Source organism: Oncorhynchus tshawytscha, linkage group LG04 (genome assembly GCF_018296145.1).
Source record: "Oncorhynchus tshawytscha isolate Ot180627B linkage group LG04, Otsh_v2.0, whole genome shotgun sequence".
Classification (NCBI taxonomy): domain Eukaryota; kingdom Metazoa; phylum Chordata; class Actinopteri; order Salmoniformes; family Salmonidae; genus Oncorhynchus; species Oncorhynchus tshawytscha.
In genome coordinates this window covers 293,435-318,326 of record NC_056432.1, presented here as the reverse complement: position 1 = coordinate 318,326, position 24,892 = coordinate 293,435, and the positions used below count along the sequence as shown (strand labels likewise).

Genomic DNA, 24,892 nt, shown 5'->3' with positions numbered 1-24,892 from the left:
GTATCCCGTCTATCACACAACGACGTTACTACAACGTATCCAGTTGACCACCAGAGACATTCTTCAAAGGACAAAGGACTCGGTTGGGCAACATGGCCTTCCATCTACCGTCATAAAGGACGTTTTCCTTTATGATGTAATTTGTAATCAAGTTATGATTGAATTATGTGTATGTGTAATTCGGTGTGATTAGTTAGGTATTTAGTAAATAAATACCTAACTATTGCTGATTCAACTTAGCCAGTGTTCGTGCAGATAACCAAGAATTTACAACTTTCAGATGAGACTGAGTTAAGATGACGATTAATATTGACTGCTATTGATGTAAAATATTACTAGGTCTTTAAGAGTTTATTTGGAAGCTAACAGCTCCATAAATATTTTAGCCAATTACATTTACATGATTAGCTCAATCAGGTAATATTAATTACGGAGAAATTATTTGATAGAATAGCATGTCATATCACTTGATCCGGCATAGCCAAAGACACGACATTAGTCTACAGTACAGAACACAGTCTACAGTCTACATTAGTCTACAGCACAGTCCACAGTCTACAGTATTCTACAGTGCATAATTCAGTCTACAGTCTACAGCACAGCCTACAGTCTACAGTGGACTACAGTCTACAGTAATCTACAGTACAGCCTACAGCCTACAGTAGTCTACAGTACAGACTAAATTCTAGTCTTCAGTATACAGTCTACAGTAGTCTACAGTACAGCCTACAGTCTACAGTAGTCTACAGCACAGCCCGCAGTCTACAGTATACAGTAGTCTACAGTACAACCCGCAGTCTACAGTCTACAGTAGTCTACAGCACAGCCTACAGTCTACAGTATATAGTCGTCTACAGTATAGCCCGCAGTCTACAGTATACAGTAGTCTACAGTACAGCCTACAATCTATAGTATACAGTTGTCTACAGTATAGCCCACAGTCTACAGTATACAGTAGTCTACAGTACAGCCTACAGTCTACAGTATACAGTAGGTAGGTACATACCTTGAGGATGGGAGACATAAAGACAGACAGCCCCGTCAGAATGAATACACACACACCAGTGACTCTCTGCTCCCTAGGGAAAACATACACATAGCTTTGGTTATACACACAAACACACACACACAGTAACCAATAGAGATTTCATCTATATTTTTCGTAGCTGTCGATTTACCACCAAAAAAACCTATGCCGGCATTAAGACCACACTCAACGGCCTTAGGGCCATAAGGAAACAAGAAAACGCTCACCCAGAGGCAGCCTTAATGCTGGACAACTGAAATCCATTTTACCTCATTTCTACCTGCATGTCACCTGTGTAACTAATAGGGAAAAAACCTCTAGACCACCTTTCCACACACAGAGACGCATACAAACCTCTCCCTCGCCCTCCATTTGGCAAATCAAGCATACCACCATAGTCCCTGTGCCCAAGAAGACCAAGGTAACCTGTCTTAATGACTACCGCCTGTAGCACTCACATCTGTAGACATGAAATGAATTGAAACGCTGGTCATGGCTAACATCAACACCATTGTCCCAGACACCCTGGAATAACTGCCCATACCACCCCTAGAGATCCACAGATGATGCAAACTCTACTGCCCTCCACATTGCCATCACCCACCTGGACAAAAGGACAATCTGTGTGAGAACACTGTTCATTGACTACAGCTCAGCATTTAGTGCCCTCCAGGTGCCCTCCAAGCTCATCTCTAAGCTAAGGACCCTGGGATTAAACACATACCTATGTAACTGGATCCTAGACTTCTTGATGGGCCGGCCCCAGGTGGTGAGGGTAGGTAACAACATATCCTCCACACTGAACCTCCACATGGGCCCCCCACCCCTGCTTAGTCCCCTCCTGTATTCCCTGTTCACCCACGATTGCTTGGCAGTGCACGACTCCAACACCATCATTAAGTTTGCAGAAGACACGGCAGTGGTAGGCATCACCGGTGACCATGAGACAGCCTACAGGGAGGAGGTCAGAGACCTGGCAGTGTGGTGCCAGGACAACAAGCTCTCCTTCAATTTCAGCCAGCTAAAGGAGTTGATCATGGACTTCAGGAATAGGAGGGTCAAGCACGCCCCAATCCACATCGATGGGCTGTAGTGGTGCAGGTTGAGAGCTTCAAGTTCCTCTGTGTCCACATAACTCAAAAATTATCATAGTCCAAACACACCAACACAATCATGAAGAGGGCATGACAATGCCCCTTCCCCTTCAGGAGGATGAAAAGATTTGGCGTCTACAGCTGCACCATTCAGAGCATCTTGACCAGTTGCATCACTGCTTGGTATGGCAACGGCTAGGCATCCGACCGTAAAGTGCTACAGAGGATGGTGCATACGGCCCAGTACATCACTGGGCTAAGCTTCCTGCCATCCATGACCTATATACTCTTTTTTCTGCTACCGCACACCAAGCGGTACCGATGCACTAAGTCTGAAACCAACAGGACGCTGAACAGCTTCTACCCCCAAGACTGATAAATAGTTAACCAATAGCTACCTGGAATATCAGCATTGACACTTTATGCACTAACTATTTAAATTAACACTGCTGTTACCGTTTATTATCTGTCCTGTTGTCTAGTCAATTTACACCTACCTGTATGTACATATCTACCTCAATTACCTAGTACCCTTGGACATCGACACAGTACTAGTCTACACCTGTTGTATACGTCTCATGTGAAAAATCAAATTTGATTTTGATTTGATTTTGTCATCATGCTCACCTCACTCCCAAGAACTTGGGCATTTCTCCAGGGGCGGATGTCTCTGTCTCCATCTTCAGACTGTCTATGTGAGCGATTGAGATGACCGTCGCCGCCACGTACCATGGCAACCCCATGAAGGAACATACAATCATCAGCACTGCAACCCAGAACAGGTCCAGGTGGTAGCCTGCGCCTTTCTGTTAAGAGGACAGCAGACGTTAAAACACACACACACACACGGAGACCCTGGGATGTCCTACCTTCAGACTATTGATCTACTGTCCTGTCCTACGTTCAGACTATTGAGACCCTGTCCTGTCCTACCCTTAGACTATTGAGACACTGCCCTGTCCTACCTTCAGACTATTGAGACCCTGCCCTGTCCTACCTTCAGACTATTGAGATCCCGCCCTGTCTCTCCTTCAGACTATTGAGATCAAGCCCTATAAAACCTTCAGACTATTGAGAACCTGCCCTATAAAACCTTTAGACTATTGAGAGCTTGCCCTATAAAACCTTCAGACTATTGAGATCCCACCCTGTTCTACCTTCAGACTATTGAGAACCTGCTCTATAAAACCTTCAGACTATCGAGATCCTGCCCTATAAAACCTTCAGACTATTGAGATCCTGCCCTATAAAACCTTCAGACTATTTAGATCCTGCCCTGTCCTACCTTCAGATTATTGAGACCCTGCCCTATAAAACCTTCAGACTATTGAGAACCTGCTCTATAAAACTTTCAGACTATTTTGACCCTGCCCTGTCCTACCTTCAGACTATTGAGATCCTGCACTATAAAACCTTCAGACTATTGAGACCCTGTCCTATAAAACCTTCAGACTATTTTGACCCTGCCCTGTCCTACCTTCAGACTATTGAGATCCTGCCCTATAAAATCTTCAGACTATTGAGATTCTGCCCTGTCCTACCTTCAGACTATTGAGACCCTGCTGTCCTACCTTCAGACTATTGAGAACCTGCCCTATAAAACCTTCAGACTATTGAGATTCTGCCCTGTCCTACCTTCAGACTATTGAGATCCTGCCCTGTCCTAGCTTCAGACTATTGAGACCCTGGCCTATAAAACCTTCAGACTATTGAGATCCTGCCCTGTCCTACCTTCAGACTATTGAGATCCTGCCCTATAAAACCTTCAGACTATTGAGACCCTGCCCTGTCCTACCTTCAGACTATTGAGATCCTGCCCTATAAAACCTTCAGACTATTGATCTACTCTCCTGTCCTACCTTCAGACTATTGAGACCCTGTCCTGTCCTATCTTCAGACTATTGAGATCCCGCCCTGTCCTACCTTCAGACTATTGATCTACTGTCCTGTCCAACCTTCAGACTATTGAGACCCTGTCCTATAAAACCTTCAGAATATTGAGACCCTGTACTACCTTCAGACTATTGAGATCCTGCCCTATAAAACCTTCAGACTATTGAGATCCTGCCCTGTCCTACCTTCAGACTATTGAGATCCTGCCCTGTCCTAGCTTCAGACTATTGAGACCCTGGCCTATAAAACCTTCAGACTATTGAGACCCTGTACTAACTTCAGACTATTGAGATCCTGCCCTATAAAACCTTCAGACTATTGAGATCCTGCCCTGTCCTACCTTCAGACTATTGAGATCCTGCCCTATAAAACCTTCAGACTATTGATCTACTCTCCTGTCCTACCTTCAGACTATTGAGACCCTGTCCTGTCCTATCTTCAGACTATTGAGATCCTGCCCTATAAAACCTTCAGACTATTGAGATCCTGCCCTGTCCTACCTTCTGACTATTGAGACCCTGTACTGTCCAACCTTCAGACTATTGAGAAACTGTCCTGTCCTACCTTCAGACTATTGAGACCCTGCCCTATAAAACCTTCAGACTATTGAGATTCTGCCCTGTCCTACCTTCAGACTATTGAGATCCTGCCCTGTCCTAGCTTCAGACTATTGAGACCCTGGCCTATAAAACCTTCAGACTATTGAGACCCTGTACTACCTTCAGACTATTGAGATCCTGCCCTATAAAACCTTCAGACTATTGAGATCCTGCCCTGTCCTACCTTCAGACTATTGAGATCCTGCCCTATAAAACCTTCAGACTATTGATCTACTCTCCTGTCCTACCTTCAGACTATTGAGACCCTGTCCTGTCCTATCTTCAGACTATTGAGATCCCGCCCTGTCCTACCTTCAGACTATTGATCTACTGTCCTGTCCAACCTTCAGACTATTGAGACCCTGTCCTATAAAACCTTCAGACTATTTTGACCCTGCCCTGTCCTACCTTCAGACTATTGAGATCCTGCCCTATAAAATCTTCAGACTATTGAGACCCTGCCCTATAAAACCTTCAGACTATTGAGACCCTGCCCTATAAAACCTTCAGACTATCGAGATCCTGCCCTATAAAACCTTCAGACTATTGAGATCCTGTCCTACCTTCAGACTATTGAGACCCTGTCCTGTCCTACCTTCAGACTATTGAGACCCTGTCCTGTCCTACCTTCAGCCAATTGAGATCCTGTCCTGTCCTACCTTCAGACTATTGAGACCCTGCCCTATAAAACCTTCAGACTATTGAGATTCTGCCCTGTCCTACCTTCAGACTATTGAGAACCTGCCCTATAAAACCTTCAGACTATCGAGATCCTGCCCTATAAAACCTTCAGACTATTGAGAACCTGCCCTATAAAACCTTCAGACTATTGAGACCCTGTACTACCTTCAGACTATTGAGATCCTGCCCTATAAAACCTTCAGACTATTGAGATCCTGCCCTGTCATACCTTCAGACTATTGAGAACCTGCCCTATAAAACCTTCAGACTATTGAGACCCTGCCCTATAAAACCTTCAGACTATTGAGACCCTGCCCTATAAAACCTTCAGACTATCGAGATCCTGCCCTATAAAACCTTCAGACTATTGAGACCCTGCCCTATAAAACCTTCAGACTATTGAGATCCTGCCCTGTAAAACCTTCAGACTATTGAGATCCTGCCCTGTCCTACCTTCAGACTATTGAGACCCTGTCCTGTCCTACCTTCAGACTATTGAGACCCTGTCCTGTCCTACCTTCAGACTATTGAGATCCTGCCCTGTCCTACCTTCAGACTATTGGGATCCTGCCCTATAAAACCTTCAGACTATTGAGACCCTGCCCTGTCCTACCTTCAGACTATTGAGATCCTGCCCTATAAAACCTTCAGACTATTGAGAACCTACCCTATAAAACCTTCAGACTATTGATCTACTGTCCTGTCCTACCTTCAGACTATTGAGACCCTGTCCTGTCCTATTTTCAGACTATTGAGATCCCGCCCTGTCCTAACTTCAGACTATTGATCTACTGTCCTGTCCAACCTTCAGACTATTGAGACCCTGTCCTGTCCTACCTTCAGACTATTGAGATCAAGCCCTATAAAACCTTCAGACTATTGAGAACCTACCCTATAAAACCTTCAGACTATTGAGACCCTGCCCTGTCCTACCTTCAGACTATTGAGATCCTGCCCTGTCCTACCTTCAGACTATTGAGATCCTGCCCTATAAAACCTTCAGACTATTGAGATCCTGCCCTGTCCTACCTTCAGACTATTGAGACCCTGTACTGTCCAACCTTCAGACTATTGAGACCCTGTCCTACCTTCAGACTATTGAGACCCTGTCCTGTCCTACCTTCAGACTATTGAGACCCTGTCCTGTCCTACCTTCAGACTATTGAGACCCTGCCCTATAAAAACTTCAGACTATTGAGATCCTGCCCTGACCTACCTTCAGACTATTGAGACCCTGTCCTTTAAAACCTTCAGACTATTGAGACCCTGCCCTGTCCTACCTTCAGACTATTGAGACCCTGCCCTATAAACCTTCAGACTATTGAGACCCTGCCCTGTCCTACCTTCAGACTATTGATCTACTGTCCTGTCCTACCTTCAGACTATTGAGACCCTGTCCTGTCCTACCTTCAGACTATTGAGACCCTGCCCTATAAAACCTTCAGACTATTGAGATTCTGCCCTGTCCTACCTTCAGACTATTGAGATCCTGCCCTGTCCTATCTTCAGACTATTGAGATCCTGCCCTGTCCTACCTTCAGACTATTGAGACCCTGCCCTATAAAACCTTTGAGATCCTGCCCTGTCCTACCTTCAGACTATTGAGATCCTGCCCTGTCCTACCTTCAGACTATTGAGATCCTGCCCTGTCCTACCTTCAGACTATTGAGATCCTGCCCTGTCCTATCTTCAGACTATTGAGATCCTGCGCTGTCCTATGTTCAGACTATTGAGATCCTGCCCTGTCCAACCTTCAGCATGTGCTCCTTCCTGTTGACGATGACAGCGGTGATCTGCTGGTCCATGAAGAGTAGGATGGTGACCAGCAGGGCAGGCACAGCTGACACCACGTACACCCACCAAGGATTGCCTCCAAACGGGGGAACAAACCAGCCACGGTTGGGGCTCGTTGGCTGGAGGGGGAGGAACAGAGAGCAGTGCTTACAAAAACACATCGACAAGCAAACAACACACATAGACAAGCAAACAACACACATCGACAAGCAAACAACACACAGACAAGCAAACAACACACAGACAAGCAAACAACACACAGACAAGAAACAACACACAGACAAGCAAACAACACACATCGACAAGCAAACAACACACAGACAAGCAAACAACACACAGACAAGCAAACAACACACAGACAAGCAAACAACACACATCGACAAGCAAACAACACACAGACAAGCAAACAACACACAGACAAGCAAACAACACACATCGACAAGCAAACAACACACAGACAAGCAAACAACACACATCGACAAGCAAACAACACACATCGACAAGCAAACAAACACATCGACAAGCAAACAACACACAGACAAGCAAACAACACACAGACAAGCAAACAACACACATCGACAAGCAAACAACACACAGACAAGCAAACAACACACAGACAAGCAAACAACACACAGACAAGCAAACAACACACAGACAAGCAAACAACACACATCGACAAGCAAACAACACACATCGACAAGCAAACAACACACATCGACAAGCAAACAACACACACAGACAAGCAAACAACACACATCGACAAGCAAACAACACACATCGACAAGCAAACGACACACATTGACAACCAAACACACACATAGACAAGCAAACAACACACATTGACAAACAAACAACACACATCGACAAGCAAACAACACACATTGAAAAGCAAACAACACACATCGACAAGCAAACAACACACAGAAAGCAAACAACACACATTGAGAAGCAAACAACACACATCGACAAGCAAACAACACACAGAAAGCAAACAACACACATTGACAAGCAAACAACACACATCGACAAGCAAACAACACACATCGACAAGCAAACAACACACAGAAAGCAAACAACACACATCGACAAGCAAACAACACACATTGAGAAGCAAACAACATACATCGACAAGCAAACAACACACATCGACAAGCAAACAACACACATTGAGAAGCAAACAACATACAAGTAATAACACACATAGGCAATAACACACATGGACAATAACACACATAGACAAGTAGAACACATAGACAAGTAACACACATAGACAATAACACACATCAACAAGTAATACCACATCAACAAGCAATAACACATCAAAGTTATAACACACATAGACAAGTAGAACCCATAGACAAGTAACACACATAGACAAGTGACACACATCAACAAGTTATAAGTTATGAAAGTATTCAGACCCCAGGACTTTTTCAAGTCAAATCCAATTTTATTTGCCACATGCACCTGGGGCACAATGCAAAGTCTGGGTAGCCATTTGATTAGCTGTTCAGAAGTCTTATGGCTTGGGGGTAGAAGCAGTTGGACCTAGACCTGGTGCTCCAGTACCACTTGCCATGCGGTAGCAGAGAGAACAGTCTATGAATAAAGTGGCTGGAGTCTTTGATAATTTTTAGGGCCTTCCTCTGGCACCGCCTGGTGTAGAGGTCCTGGATGGCAGGAAGCTTGGCCCCAGTGATGTACTGGGACGTACGAACTACCCTCTGTAGTGCCTTGCGGTCGGAGGCCAAAAAGTTGCCATACCAGGCAGTAATGCAACCAGTCAGGATGCTCTCAATGGTGCAGCTGTAGAACTTTTTGGGGATCTCAGGACCCATGCCAAATCTTTTCAGTTTCCTGGGGGGGAATAGGCTTTGTTGTACCCTCTTCAAGACTGTCTTGGTGTGTTTGGACCATGATAGTTTGTTGGTGATGCGGACACCACCTCTTTTTCTTGTAGTCCACAGTAATCTCCTTTGTCTTGATCAGGTTGAAGAAGAGGTTGTTATCCTGGCACCACATGGCCAGGTCTCTGACCTCCTCCCTATAGGCTGTCTCATGCCTACCACTGTTGTGTCGTTGGCAAATTTAATGATGGAGTTGTGCCTGGCCATGCAGTCATGGGTGAACCGGGAGTACAGGAGGGGACTAAGCATGCACCACTGAGGGGCCCCCATGTTGAGAGTAAGAGAGGCATATGTGTTGTTACCTACCCTTACCACCTGGGGTGGCCTGTCAGGAAGTCCAGGATCCAGTTGCGGAGACAGGCATTTAGTCCCATTGTTCTTAGCTTAATAATGAGCTTTGAGGGCACTATGGTGTTGAACGCTGAGCTGTAGTCAATGAACAGCATTCTCACGTAGGTGTTCCCTTTGTCCAGGTGAGAAAGGGCAGTGTGGAGTGGAATAGAGATTGCAACATCTGTGGATCTGTTGGGGAGGTATGCAAATTGGAGTGGGTCTCGGGTTTCTGGGATAATGGTGTTGATGTGAGCCATGACCATTCTTTGAAAGCACTTCATGGCTACAGATGTGAGTGCTACAGGTCAGTAGTCATTTAGGCAGGTTACATCAGTGTTCTTGGGCACAGGGACTATGGTGGTCTGTTTGAAACATGTTTGTATTACTGACTCAGTCAGGGACAGGTTGAACATGTCAGTGAAGACAATTGCTAGTTGGTCAGTGCATGCTCAAAGTAGACATCCTGGTAATCCGTCTGGCCCCGCAGCCTTGTGAATGTTGACCTGTTTAAAAACTTCTTAAGGTATAGGGGGCAGCATTTTCACTTTTGGATAAATAGTGTGCCTAATTCCAATTTCCTGCTACTGATGCCAAGAATATAAGATTTGCATGTTATTAGTAGATTTGGATAGAAAACACTCTGAAGTTTCTAAAACTGTTTGAATCATGTCTGTGAGTATAACAGAACTTATGTAGCAGGCAAAACCCCGAGGACTAACCTTTTTTTTTAGGTCTGTGTCTGCTCAGTGAGTTCTCATTGGGAAACGATATTTCTTAGGCACTTGTTTTTAGTTCCTACCGCTTCCAATGAATGTCACCAGTCTTTGGAATTTGGTTGAGATCATTCCTTTGTGCAATGAAGAAGTACGGCCATCTAGGAAATGGGTAACATTGTTAAGAGTTGCGCAAGACTTGAAAAGTAGCGTTAGTTTCCTATCATCCTCTATTGAAAACCGATAGACCCGTCTTCAATTTGATCGATTATTAATGTTTAAAAATACCTAAAGTTGTATTACAAAAGTAGTTTGAAATGTTTTGGCAAAATTTACAGGCAACTTTTGAGATATTTTGTAGTGATGTTGTGCAATTTGGAAGCTGTTTTGTTCTGGATTAAACGCACCAAATAAATGGACATTTTGGATATATATGGACGGAATTAATCGAACAAAAGGACCAATTGTGATGTTTATGGGACATATTGGAGTGCCAACAAAAGAAGCTCGTCAAAGGTAAGGCATGTTTTATATTTTATTTCTGCGTTTTGTGTAGCACCTGCAGGGTTGAAATATGCTACTCTCTTTGTTTACTGTTGTGCTATCATCAGAAAATAGATTCTTATGCTTTCGCCGAAAAGCCTTTTTAAAATTTGACATGTTGACTGGATTCACAACGAGTGTAGCTTTAATTTAGTATCTTACATGTGTGATTTATTAATGAAAGTTTGATTTTTATATCATTTTATTTGAATTTGCCGCGCTGCATTTTCCCTGGCTTTTGGCCAAGTATACCATTTTTTTTATACCTTTATTTAACTAGGCAAGTCAGTTAACTTGTTGGGGATAGGGGGCAGTATTTTCACTTTGGATGAATTGCGTGCCCATAATGAACTGCATCCTACTCTGTCCGAGATTGCTAATATATGCATATTATTATTACTATTGGATAGAAAACACTCTGACGTTTCTAAAACTGTTTGAATTATGTCTGTGAGTATAACAGAACTCATAGGGCAGGCAATCTTCCAAACAGGAAGTGAAATTCTGAAAGCGGGTCTAATTTTAAGTCATTGCCTCTTCACTTCCAAATAAGATATGGATCTGTTAGTACTTCCTATGCCTTCCACTAGATGTCCTCATTCAGTAGAACGTGGAATGGAGCCTCTGGTGTGAACTTTGACCAAATGGGAGGGGAATGAGTCACTGTCCTGGCAGAATGCAATTTCCCTGCTGCGCATTTGTCTGTTGATATCACCATCGTTCCATTTGGCTGCAGATGAAAACTAGGACTCCTTGCACTGCATTCTGATGAAAGATCATCAAATGTAAGGGAATATTTATGATGTAATTTCGTATTTCTGTTGACTCCAACATGGCGGAGAAATATATTTACATCTGAGCGCCGTCTCAGATTATTGCATGGTAGGCTTTTTTCGTAACGTTTAAAAAAAATCTGACACAGCGGTTGCATTAAGGACCAGTGTTTCTTTAATTATATGTAGAACATGTATCTTTCGTCAAAGTTTATGATGAGTATTTCTGTTATCTGGCGTAGCTCTCTGTAATTACTCCGGATAATTTGGAGGCATTAGTGAACATGGCGTCAATGTAAACCGAGATTTGTGGATATAAATATGGATATTATCGAACAAAACATAAATGTATTGTGTAACATGTCATATGAGTGTCATCTGATGAAGATTATCAAAGGTTAGTGATTCATTTTATCTCTAATTCTGCTTTTGTGACCATGGCTGGGAAAAATGGCTGTGTTTTTTTTTATTTGGTGGTGGTCTAACATAAATATATGTTGTGTTTTCGCTGTAAAACATTGAAAAAATCAGACATGATGGGTAGATTAATAAGGATAGGGCTGACTACTGCCCCCTTTGGAGGAATTGCGTGCCCATAGTAAACAGAAAAAAAATCTGTCAGAAATTGCTAATATATGCATATAATAATTATTATTGAATAGAAAACACTCTAAAGCTTCTAAAACCGTTCAAATTATGTCTCTATGTAAAGCAGAACTCTCAGGGCATCCATTCTCCCAAACTCTCTCTTGACAACAGAAAAGTTGGGCCAACTTTGACGTCATCGCCCCCACCCTTCCCAACCAGGTACAGATCTGGGAACAGTTCCTATCTCTTCAGCGCGATGTCCCCTTTCAGTGGGGCCTCTCATTGTGAGAATCGCGCGCTCCCTCGAGTTTTGGCGGGCTGAAACCTCCGGGTCACGTGAAAATACATGCACTTTCATGCGCACGTCTGGTCCGGAGCTCCCTTTGTTCCAAGATTCACCAAACGATGTAGGTTTGTCTGTTCACGCTAAGGATTGTTTTCTATGTTAAAAACATGCTAAAGCTCGATTCTGCACTTAGTTTGACCAGTTTAGTCGACATATAATATGTAATTTTGAAGTTTTGATGCGTGTATCTTTCTAACTATATGTAGAACATGTATATTTAGTCAAAGTTTATGATGTGTATTGCTTGTTATCTGACGTTAGCTCCGGCAGATATCATAATTTCTCCGGACATCTGAGTAGCATTTTTTTGAACATGGCGTCATTGTAAACAGAGATTTATGGATATAAATTGCATATTATTGAAAAAAACATAAATGTACTGTGTAACATGTCCTATTACTGTCATCTGATGAAGATTTTCAAAAGGTTAGTGAATTATTTTTCTTTTAATCCTGCGGTTGTTGATTGCATATTTTGTTCAACGTGGCTAATTCAAATTAGCTGTGTCTTTGGTGGTGGTTTGACATAAATATGTGCTATGTTTTTGCCGTAAAACATTTTAGAAATCTGACTTGCTGGCTAGATGAACAAGGTGTTTATCTTTCATTTGCTGTATTGGACTTGTTAATGTATGAAAGTTAAATATTTGTAAAGAACATTTTTGAATTCCCCGCGCCACCTTAACACAACGACTGATGGAAAGGAACAACTATCACTGCTCGGCCATCCTGTGTTCATCAGGCCAGTCAATTTTGCATTTTTGAGCATGTCAAATTTCATATGGTAAATGCCCATTGAACCATATTGCAAATGCACGTGCACTTGCAATATGATTCAACAGTGAAAAAACATCACAAAATGGACATGATGAAGTCAACACAACGAGCGATGGAAAGGAGCAACTATCACTGCCAGGCCATCCCGAGTTCATCTGGCCAGTCAATTTTGCATTTCTGCAGGATTTTTGAGCATGTCAAATTTCATATGGTAAATGCCCATTGAACCATATTGCAAATGCACATGCACTTGCAATATGATTGTATAGTGAAAAAACATCACAAAATGGACATGATGAAGTCAACACAACGAGCGTTGGAAGGGAGCAACTATCACTGCCAGGCCATCCTGTGTTCATCAGGCCAGTCAATTTTGCATTTCTGCAGGATTTTTGAGCATGTCAAATTTCTTATGGCATTTGGCCCCAAAAAAAGTGACTTTTGACTTCCTATGAAATCATATTGTAAATGGACAAATCATATTCCTTATGCACAAGTTAAAAAAATTATGATAATAAAATACAACTAAAGTATGTTGATACAGTTCTTATATGTGTGTAATTGACACAAAATTTGAAAGAATTTCGAAAAACGGTCCAGAAAGCACTTTTTTAAGGGTGTGTGAAGTTTTTTACAAAATTTTGACTTTTGACTTCCTATGAAATCATATTGAAAATGGACAAAACATATTACTTATGCGCATGTAAAAATAAAATAAAAAATGATAATAAAATTGGACAAAAGTGTATTCATACAGTTCTTACACATGTGTAATTGACAAAAAATTCGAAAGAATTTCGAAAAACGGTCCAGAAAGCACTTTTTTAAGGGGTGATAAATCATTTTTTCAAAATTTTGCTTTTGGATGTTGACTTGGGTGACATTTCCAATATGAAAAACCATGGTGGAGCGGATTCGCCACCTGTTGAATTTTTAAAGTGTTACAACTGGCAATTGCCATATGGCATTTGCAATACACTTTGCATGAATCAACGCCGAATTGGGTGGTATTGGACAATGTGTATATGGTTTGTCCGATGCCAATGACTTCCCATTCATTTTTGTCCATTTCAGGGGGGACTTCCCTTACAAGTTTTAATATTAGATTTCGTGCACCAGCTGTTGTTTACAAATACAGTGGGGCAAAAAAGTATTTAGTCAGCCACCAATTGTGCAAGTTCTCCCACTTATAAAGATGAGAGAGGCCTGTAATTTTCATCATAGGTACACTTCAACTATGACAGACAAAATTTGAGAAAAAAAATCTGAAAATCACATTGTAGGATTTTTAATGAATTTATTTGCAGATTATGGTGAACAATAAGTATTTGGTCAATAACAAAAGTTTATCGCAATACTTTGTTATATACCCTTTGTTGGCAATGACAGAGGTCAAACGTTTTCTGTAAGTCTTCACAAGGTTTTCACACACTGTTGCTGGTATTTTGGCCCATTCCTCGTTGCAGATCTCCTCTAGAGCAGTGATGTTTTGGGGCTGTTGCTGGGCAACACGGACTTTCAACTGACTCCAAATATTTTCTATGGGGTTGAGATCTGGAGACTGGCTAGGCCACTCCAGAACATTGAAATGCTTCTTACGAAGCCACTCCTTCGTTGCCCGGGCGGTGTGTTTGGGATCATTGTCATGCTGAAAGACCCAGCCAAGTTTCATCTTCAATGCCCTTGCTGATGGAAGGAGGTTTTCACTCAAAATCTCACGATACATGTCCCCATTCATTATTTCCTTTACACTGATCAGTCGTCCTGGTCCCTTTGCAGAAAAACAGCCCCAAAGCATGATGTTCCCACCCCCATGCTTCACAGTAGGTATGGTGTTCTTTGGATGTAACTCAGCATTCTTTGTCCTCCAAACACGACGAGTTGAGTTTTTACCAAAAAGTTTTATTTTGGTTTCATCTGACCATATGACATTCTCCCAATCTTCTTCTGGATCATCCAAATGCTCTCTAGCAAACTTCAGACGGGCATGTCATGTACTGGCTTTTGAGTCCCTGGCGGCGTAGTGTGTTACTGATGGTAGGCTTTGTTACTTTGGTCCCAGCTCTCTGCAGGTCATTTACTAGGTCCCACCATGTGGTTCTGTGACTTTTGCTCTCCGTTCTTGTGATCATTTTGACCCCACGGGGTGAGATCTTGTGTGGAGCCCCAGATCGAGGGAGATTATCAGTTGTATTCTATGTCTTCCATTTCCTAATAATTTCTCCCACAGTTGATTTCTTCAATCCAAGCTGCTTACCTATTGCAGATTCAGTCTTCCCAGCCCGGTGCAGGTCAACAATTTTGTTTCTGGTGTCCTTTGACAGCTCTTTGGTCTTGGCCATAGTGGAGTTTGTAGTGTGACTGTTTGAGGTTGTGGACAGGTGTCTTTTATACTGATAAGAAGTTCAAACAGGTGCCATTAATACAGGTAACGAGTGGAGGACGGAGGAGCCTCTTAAAGAAGAAGTTATAGGTCTGTGAGAGCCAGAAATCTTGTTTGTTTGTAGGTGACCAAATACTTATTTTCCACCATAATTTGCAAATAAATTCAGTTATGCATTAGGGGGCGCTATTAAAATTTGTGGATGAAAAACGTTCCCGTTTTAAACAAGATATTTTGTCACGAAAAGATGCTCGACTATGAATATAATTGACAGCCTTGGAAAGAAGACATTCTGACGTTTCCAAAACTGCAAAGATATTGTCTGTGAGTGCCACAGAACTGATGTTTGGTAGCATTTGGTAGCATTTTCCGGTCGATTTCTCAGCCAAGCATGATGAACAAACGGGAGCTATTTCGCCTACAAAAATAATATTTTTGGAAAAAAGGAACATTTGCTATCTAACTGGGAGTCTCTTGAGTGAAAGCATCCGAAGTTCTTCAAAGGTAAATGATTTAATTTGGTTGCTTTTCTTATTTTTGTGAAAATGTTGCCTGTTGCCAGCAGAGCCTAGTATAGCATTATGCCATGATAAACTTACACAAATGCTTGTCTAGCGTTGGCTGTAATGCATATTTTGAAAATCTGAGATGACAGTGTTGTTAACAAAAGGCTAAGCTTGTGTTTGAATATATTTATTTCATTTCATTTGCGATTTTCATGAATAGGAAAAGTTACTAGGGGTATTTATGTCCGCTGCGTTATGCTAATTCGTTTGAGGGTATGATTACGATCCCGGTTCCGGGATTGCTCGTCGCAAGAGGTTAAACCCTACAATGTGATTTTCTGTTTTTTTTCTCATTCTGTCTATCATAGTTGAAGTGTACCTATGTTGAAAATTACAGTCCTCTCTCATCTTTTTAAGTGGGAGAACTTGCACAATTGGTGGCTGACTAATTACTTTTTTGCCCCACTGTATATACAGACTGCTACCTCTTGTCTTACCAGAGGCAGCTGTTCTATCTTGCCGATGCAGCGTAAACCCCACCAGCTGTATTTTATCCATATCGTCATTCAGCCATGACTCGGTGAAACATAAGATATTGCAGTTTTTATTGGTAGGTTTCATTGGTAGGATATTCATGATCGTAGCTTGTCATTTTGTTATCCAATGATTTTACGTTGGATAATAGGACTGATGGCAAAGGCAGATTACCCACTCGCCATCAGATCCGTACAAGGCACCCAGCCCTACGTCTCCGATATTTTTGTCTCTTTCTCCTGCGAATTGAGAACAAGTTCTCATTTACAACTGCGACCTGGCCAAGATAAAGCAAAGCAGTTCGACACATACAACAACACAGAGTTCTAGGTAGGTTGTTGGGTGGGCTATTTACAGATGGGCTATGTACAGCTGCAGCGATCAGTTAGCTGCTCAGATAGCTGATGCTTAAAGTTAGTAAGGGAAATATAAGTCTCCAGCTTCAGTGATTTTTGCATTTCATTCCAGTCATTGGCATGAGAGAACTCTTAGGACTTGCGGCCAAAGGAGATGTTGGCTTTGGGGATGACTAGTGAGATATACCTGCTGGACCGCGTGTGACGGGTGGGTGTTGTTATCGTGACCAGTGAGCTGAGATAAGGTGGAGCTTTACCTAGCATAGACTTATAGATGACCTGGAGCCAGTTGGTCTGGCGACGAATATGTAGCGAGGGCCAGCTGACGAAAGCATACAGGTCGCAGTGGTGGGTGGTGTAAGGGGATTTGGTGACAAAACGGATGGCACTGTGATAGACTGCATCCAGTTTGCTGGATTCATCCAAACATCAAAATACTTCCCCCTACACTCAACAGGTTAACTTCTTATGGGTAGGACGGTAGCGTCCCACCTGGCCAACATCTGGTGAAATTGCAGAGCACAAAATTCAAATTACAGTATTATAAATATTTAACTTTCATAAAATCACAAGTGTAATACATCAAAATAAAGCTTAACTTCTTGTTCATCCAGCCGTGGTGTCAGATTTCAAAAAGGCTTTACAGCGAAAGCAAACCATGTGATTATTTGAGGACGATTATCTATTGTGTTATCGACTGTACACTTGTTTATTCCATGTGTAACTCTGTGTTGTTTGTGTCGAACTGCTTTGCTTTATCTTGGCCATGTTGCAGTTATAAATGAGAACTTGTTATCAATTAACCTACCTGGTTAAATTAATGGTGAAATAAAATAGAACGGTTGGAAGGTTAACATTCTCCCCCAGTTTGAGGTCCTGAGCGCTCTGGAGCAGGTTTTCGTCAAGGATCTCTCTGTACTTTGCTCCTTTCATCTTTCCCACGATCCTGACTAGTCTCCCAGTCCCTGCCACTGAATATAATCCCCACAGCATGATGCTGCCACCAGCACGCTTCACTGTAGGGATGGTGCCAGTATTCCTCTAGACATAACGCTTGGCATTCAGGCCAAAGACTTCAATCATGGTTTCATCAGACTAGAAAATCTTGTTTCTGATGATCTGAGTCTTTAGGTGCCTTTTGGCAAACTCCAAGCGGGCTTTCATGTGCCTTTTACTAAGAAGTGGCTTCCGTCTGGTCACTCTACGATAAAGGCCTGATCGGTGGAGTGCTGCAGAGATGGCTGTCCTTCTGGAAGGTTCTCCCATCTCCACAGAGGAACTCTGGAGGTCTGTCAGAGTGACCATCGGGTTCTTGGTCACCTCCCTGACCAAGGTCCTTCTCCCCCAATTGCTCAGTTTCGCGGCCAGCTCTAGGAAGAGTCTTGGTGGTTCCAAACTTCTCCATTTAAGAATGATGGAGGCCACTGTGTTCTTGCGGACCTTCAATGCTTCAGAAATGTTTTGGTAACCTTCCCCAGATCTGTGCCTCGACACAATTCTGTTTCGTAGCTCTACGGACAATTCCTTTGACCTCATGGCTTGGTCTTTGCTCTGACATGCACTGTCAACTGTGGGACCTTAAATAGACAGGTGTGAAATCTGAAATTATCCGTACCTTGAACTCAGTTGGGACTATGAGCTTGGGAGTGTCCACTCCTACTAGCATGTCCACACCGCAAAAGATCAGGATGGCCAAGATAATGGCAAAGTCACTGATTAGTTTCCTCACCTACACAGAGAGAAACACACATGTAACCAAGCACAGATTAGGGTTACAAACATTACCTACACAGAGATATACATGTACAATGACAGTCACAATATCAGGGTTAGGTGTGTACAGTAGCGGTAGGTGTGTACAGTAGGGTTAGGTGTGCACAATAAGGTTAGGTGTGTACAGTAGGAGAAGAGTAGGTGTGTACAGTAGGGTTAGGTGTGTACAGTAGGGTTAGGTGTGTACAGTAGGGGTAGGTGTGTACAGTGGGGTTAGGTGTGCACAATAGGGTTAGGTGTGTACAGTAGGGGAAGAGTAGGTGTGTACTGTAGGGTTAGGGTAAGGGTTAAGTACTGACCCATGTAGGGAAGAAAGGACTGGTCTTGAACTTCTTCAGCATCATGGAGGTAGTGTAGGTTCCCAGGAAAAGGATGAAGGAGATCAGAGTGATGTCAGGAACATATTTACATGCCTTCCCCACCAGCTCTCCTCCATACTTCACACAATCCTTCTTAGACAGGGATGACCACGTGGCATTCAGAGGCTGAGGACACAAAAAAGTGTACAGAGAATGCAGAGACAAAACAATATAACTTAGAGGCTGTAGAGTGAAAACAATGAGGGCTGTAGACACCAAACAATATGACGTAGAAGATGTAGAGATAAAACAATATAACTTACAGTTTGTAGAGACAAAACAATGAGAGACTGTTGAGCTAAAACAATATGACTTAGAGGCTATAAAGACATAACTATGTGGCTTAGAGACTGTAGATATAAATCAATACGACAGAGGCTGTAGAGACAAAACAATATGAGAGGCTGTAGAGACAAAACAATATGAGAGACTGTAGAGACAAAACAATATGACTTTAGAGACTGTACAGACAAAACAAAATGAGAGGGTGTAGAGACAAAACAATATGAGAGGCTGTAGAGACAAAACAATATGAGAGGCTGTAGAGACAAAACAATATGAGAGGCTGTAGAGACAAAGCAAAATGAGAGGGTGTAGAGACAAAATAATATGAGAGGCTGCAGAGACAAAACAATATGACTGAGAGATTGATGAGACAAAACAATATGACTTAGAGACTGTACAGACAAAACAAAATGAGAGGGTGTAGAGTTAAAACAATATAATATGATTTAGAGGCACAGACAAAACAAAATGAGAGGCTGCAGAGACAAAAGAGTATGAGAGGCTGTAGCAATAAAACAATCTGACTTAGTGGCCGCTGCTGAGACAAAACATAATGACTTACAGGCTGTGGAGAAAAACAATATGAGAGGCTGTAGAGTAAAACCCATATTATTTAGAGGCTGTGGAGACAAAGCCATATGAGAGGCTGTAGAGACAAAACCATATGAGAGGCTGTAGAGTCAAAACAATATGAGAGGCTGTAGAGACAAAACAATGAGAGGCTGTAGAGACAAAACCATATGAGAGGCTGTAGAGACAAAACAATATGAGAGGCTGTAGAGACAAAACAATATGAGAGGCTGTAGAGACAAAACAATATGCCCCTTTAGACATATTATTTGGGCCCCTTTTGTGTTTATGAGTTTGGGATTAGGCCTAAGGGTTTAGAGTTTGGGGTTAGGGGTTAGAGTTTGCAGTTTGGGTTGGGGTACTTACTAGATCAATGTTGTTGAAGTACCAGACAGCAGTGCTATCAGCATACTGAAGATGTAGGGTTAGGGGTATGCGTTGGGGGACTTACTAGATCAGTGTTGTTGAAGTACCAGACAGCAGTGCTATCAGCATCCAGAGGATCTCCAAACACCTCCGTACTGTTTTCTGGAGGACAACAAGAGAACAAATCAGTCTCAGAAATAATCTAGATGTTAACAGATTAATTTTACTGCAAGAGTTAAAGGCCATGACCAAGAGAAGCAACCAACCTGGCATCCCACCATTACCCCTGCAGCAGCCAACCTGGCATCCCACCATGACCCCTTCAAAAGCAGCCAACCTGGCATCCCACCATTACCCCTGCAGCAGCCAACCTGGCATCCCACCATGACCCCTTCAAAAGCAGCCAACCTGGCATCTCACCATCAAATCAAATGTATTTATATAGCCCTTCTTACATCTGCTGATATATCAAAGTGCTGTACAGAAACCCAGCCTAAAACCCCAAACAGCAAACAATGCAGGTATAGAAGCACCATGACCCCTTCAACAGCAACCAACCTGGCATCCCGCAGTGACCCATTCAACAGCAACCAACCTGGCATCCACCATGACCCCTTCAAAAGCAGCCAACCTGGCATCTCACCAACAAATCAAATGTATTTATATAGCCCTTCTTACATCTGCTGATATATCAAAGTGCTGTACAGAAACCCAGCCTAAAACCCCAAACAGCAAGCAATGCAGGTATAGAAGCACCATGACCCCTTCAACAGCAACCAACCTGGCATCCCAGCATGACCCATTCAACAGCAACCAACCTGGCATCCCACCATGACCCCTTCAACAGCAACCAACCTGGCATCCCAGCATGACCCATTCAACAGCAACTGGGAACTCATTTAAACATCTGTTGTTTCCCTCCAGAGATTCCTGGCCAGAATACAAATGTAGTCATTCAGGATCAGACGAGCTCCACAGATTATCCATTATATTGACCTGATAGTCAGCAGAGGGAGCACCCCCCTATCCACATCGTAGGAACAGTAGTGGAGAAGGTGGAACGTTTTAAGTGACTTTAGAGCTGTAACTTAACAAAATGTCAAGGGGTCTGAATACTTTCCGAATACACTGTACAACAGCCACAACGGTTTCCACTAGTTACCCCAGTCACAAAATAAAATTGCCCAAATTGCCCATATTGTAAAAATGCATATTATTATTTTTTTTTTTGGGGGGGGCGGGGGGTTGGTTCTAATTTAAGGTTAGCATTAGGCATAAGGTTTATGACTTTGAGGCTGTGGTAACTAGTCATGACAAGGCATAACTCCGGTACAAAGTGTTTTTTATCAAAGTTGCCGGGATGTCACGTGTCCTACTTATATCAGTACACTTGTAACAACCTAATCATTAGAAAACTTCTATTCAAACTAATAAGCCACAAGTAGCAAATAAGCCATTACATATTTTGTTAAACAAATTATACACTCGCTCACTGACCTCCATTCAAAAACTCCTCGCTTGGTGAGTGAAAAAACAACACAAAAAAAAAAACACCTACTGGTGAAGACAGATTTTGGGCCCAGTTACACCTCTCGCTCTTCTTCTCTGCTAACGTCCACAACCTGGCACCTTTGAAACATTTTTATCTCTGTGGTCACATGAAGAACCAACACCTCTCCAACCTCAACAACACAGTGGTTATTTCCATCACCTTCTACAAAAGTATTGTTGAGACTATTCCACCTAATTCACTGTAGTATTCACTTTACGACTATTTCTCATGCTTTATCTCTGCAAGATAATGAGCAATAAATGACTGTTCTTCTCCTTTTCTTTCTTACTACAGTATCATTTAGACTATTTCACTTGTTTCACCACAGACTACAGCATCACTTTGACTATTTAATGTGTTTCACTACAGTATAATGTTGACTATTCACTTGGTTCACAACAGACTGCAGTATCATTTGGAATGTTTCACCTTTTTCACTAGACTATAGTATGTGACCCGATTCAGGAAACTTGGTGAATGTCTCAAGCCACGACTTCACAGGAGAGCTGTTTGAACGTAAAACATTTAAAAAAATCTAAATACGTTTTTTGTCAGAAATGCCTTCTTGAACATGTGAACTTCCATGTGCCTTAATAACAAACTGGTATGCCATTGTTAAATTACAAGCCTTGTTGGTTTAGCCACAGAAAAAGTTGGCAATCTTCACAGTAGCTAAGATTGGCTAAGATAATGAGTGGGCTGGACATGCCGAGAGAGAAGTTCGGATTGGTCTGCCATATTGAAGGCTTCTGTCTATTTGAGCTCGATAATCTGGGTTGGTAATCCTGTCGAACACTGCTTTTCTTTTATATATTGTGTAGTGGAACTGCATAAGTGTTGCTCTCCATTTTCTGGAGGATCACGTTTTGTAATCAGTGGAATTAGAGTATGATAGCTAAAGAGATGGAGAAAACACCTGTCTCCGGATTACAAAACACCTGTCTCTGGGTTACAAAACACCTGTCTCTGGGTTACAAAACACCTGTCTCTGGGTTACAAAACACCTGTCTCTGGGTTACAAAACACCTGTCTCTGGGTTACAAAACACCTGTCTCCGGATTACAAAACACCTGTCTCTGGGTTACAAAACACCTGTCTCCGGATTACAAAACACCTGTCTCTGGGTTACAAAACACCTGTCTCTGGATTACAAAACACCTGTCTCTGGGTTACAAAACACCTGTCTCCGGATTACAAAACACCTGTCTCTGGATTACAAAACACCTGTCTCTGGGTTACAAAACACCTGTCTCTGGGTTACAAAACACCTGTCTCCGGATTACAAAACACCTGTCTCTGGGTTACAAAACACCTGTCTCTGGATTACAAAACACCTGTCTCTGGGTTACAAAACACCTGTCTCCGGATTACATCTTCAGGGCAACCATGGTATGGCATTCCTGACAGGTAGAAGCATCCATGATGCATGGTGATGAATGCAGGTAAGATATTCTAGTGTTAGCTAGCTACATTTTCAGATATGACACGTTTTTAATTTTGACAGAGAGTGGTTTCATTTCAAGCTAAAGTGTACTGTTAGCTAGCTAGCTAACATTAGCTGACTGGCTCCCTAGCTGACATTATTATTCTCTTCCAGAGCCATTTGCTTGTCTAGTTAGAGCCTAATGTTAGCTAGCTAATACTGAACATGGTTGGTTAGTTCCCAGCACTGTGGCATTGATTCCACTTTGTTCATTGTTGTTTAACTAGCTAATGTTAGCTGGCTGGCTTGTTAGCTAACATTACATGACGTGTGTGGTCTTAAACGTTGTTTACCTAGCTAGGTTCATTGTTTACCGAGCTAGCTAGCTAGAGGAGCTCTTCACTAGATACCAAAACATTCAACAGGTGATTTTCTCAAACGTGAGTTTACAAGTTGATCACCTTTCAAAGCATAATTACTTTCCCATTGTTCCTCAAATGCAGTGTAAGATATACAATTTTGTAGCTCTGAGTCTCTACTTTTATCCAATGTAAAAAACACCATTTCACATTTTGCTACATCAGACCGAAACCAGGTGGTGAGTCACGAATACTTTTGACTATTTGACTTGTTTCACTACAGACTGCAGTATAATTTTGACTATTTCACAGATCCACAGATGATCCAATCTCTATTGCACTCCACACTGCCCTTTCCTACCTGGACAAAAGGAACACCTATGTGAGAATGCTATTCATTGACTACAGCTCAGCGTTCAACACCATAGTGCCCTCAAAGCTCATCACTAAGCTAAGGATCCTGGGACTAAACACCTCCCTCTGCAACTGGATCCTGGACTTGGATCCTGACGGGCCGCCCCCAGGTGGTGAAGGTAGGTAACAACACATCTGCCATGCTGATCCTCAACACTGGAGCCCCACAGGGGTGCGTGCTTCGTCCCCTCCTGTACTCCCTGTTCACCCACGACTACATGGCCAGGCACAACTCCAACACCAGAATAACAACTTATCCCTCAACGTAACCAAGACTAAGGAGATGATTGTGGACCACAGGAAAAGGAGGGCCGAGCCCCCATTCTCATCGACGGGGCTGTAGTGGAGCAGGTTGAGAGCTTCAAGTTCCTTGGTGTCCACATCACCAACAAATTAGAATTGTCCAAACACACCAAGACTGGCATGAAGAGGGCACGACAAAGCCTATTCCCCTTCAGGAAACTAAAAAGATTTGGCATGGGTCCTGAGATCCTCAAAATGTTCTACAGCTGCAACATCGAGAGCATCCTGACTGGTTGCATCACTGTCTGGTATGGCAATTGCTTGGCCTCCGACCGCAAGGCACTACAGAGGGTAGTGAATATGGCCCAGTGCATCACTGGAGCTAAGCTGCCTGCCATCCAGGACCTCTACACCAGGCGGTGTCAGAGGAAGGCCCTACTAATTGTCAAAGATCCCAGTCACCCCAGTCATAGACTGTTCTCTCTACTACTGCATGGCAAGCGGTACCGGAGTGCCAAGTCTAGGACAAAAAGGCTTCTCAACAGTTTTTACCCCCAAGCCATTAAGACTCCTGAACAGGTCATCAAATGGCTACCCGGACTATTTGCATTGTGTGCCTCCCCCAACCCTTCTTTTCAGCTGCTGCTACTCTCTGTTTATCATATATGCATAGTCACTTTAGCTATACATTCATGTACATAC

General features: G+C 42.7%; 1 protein-coding gene across 5 annotated transcripts in view; it reads right to left on the bottom strand.

The window, feature by feature from the left end:
• The window catches only part of slc4a4a (solute carrier family 4 member 4a), a 309,472-nt gene that overhangs the window by 50,367 nt on the left and 234,213 nt on the right, over window positions 1-24,892 (bottom strand). For all 5 annotated transcript variants that reach the window (XM_042320203.1, XM_042320201.1, XM_042320199.1 and 2 more), the window contains 6 exons: window positions 20,285-20,361; window positions 18,919-19,104; window positions 18,462-18,575; window positions 7,046-7,207; window positions 2,749-2,927; window positions 1,007-1,079 (listed from right to left, as the gene is read on the bottom strand). In XM_042320203.1, coding sequence (XP_042176137.1) covers window positions 1,007-1,079; window positions 2,749-2,927; window positions 7,046-7,207; window positions 18,462-18,575; window positions 18,919-19,104; window positions 20,285-20,361 — 791 coding nt within the window. The remainder of the gene's footprint in view (window positions 1-1,006; window positions 1,080-2,748; window positions 2,928-7,045; window positions 7,208-18,461; window positions 18,576-18,918; window positions 19,105-20,284; window positions 20,362-24,892) is intronic.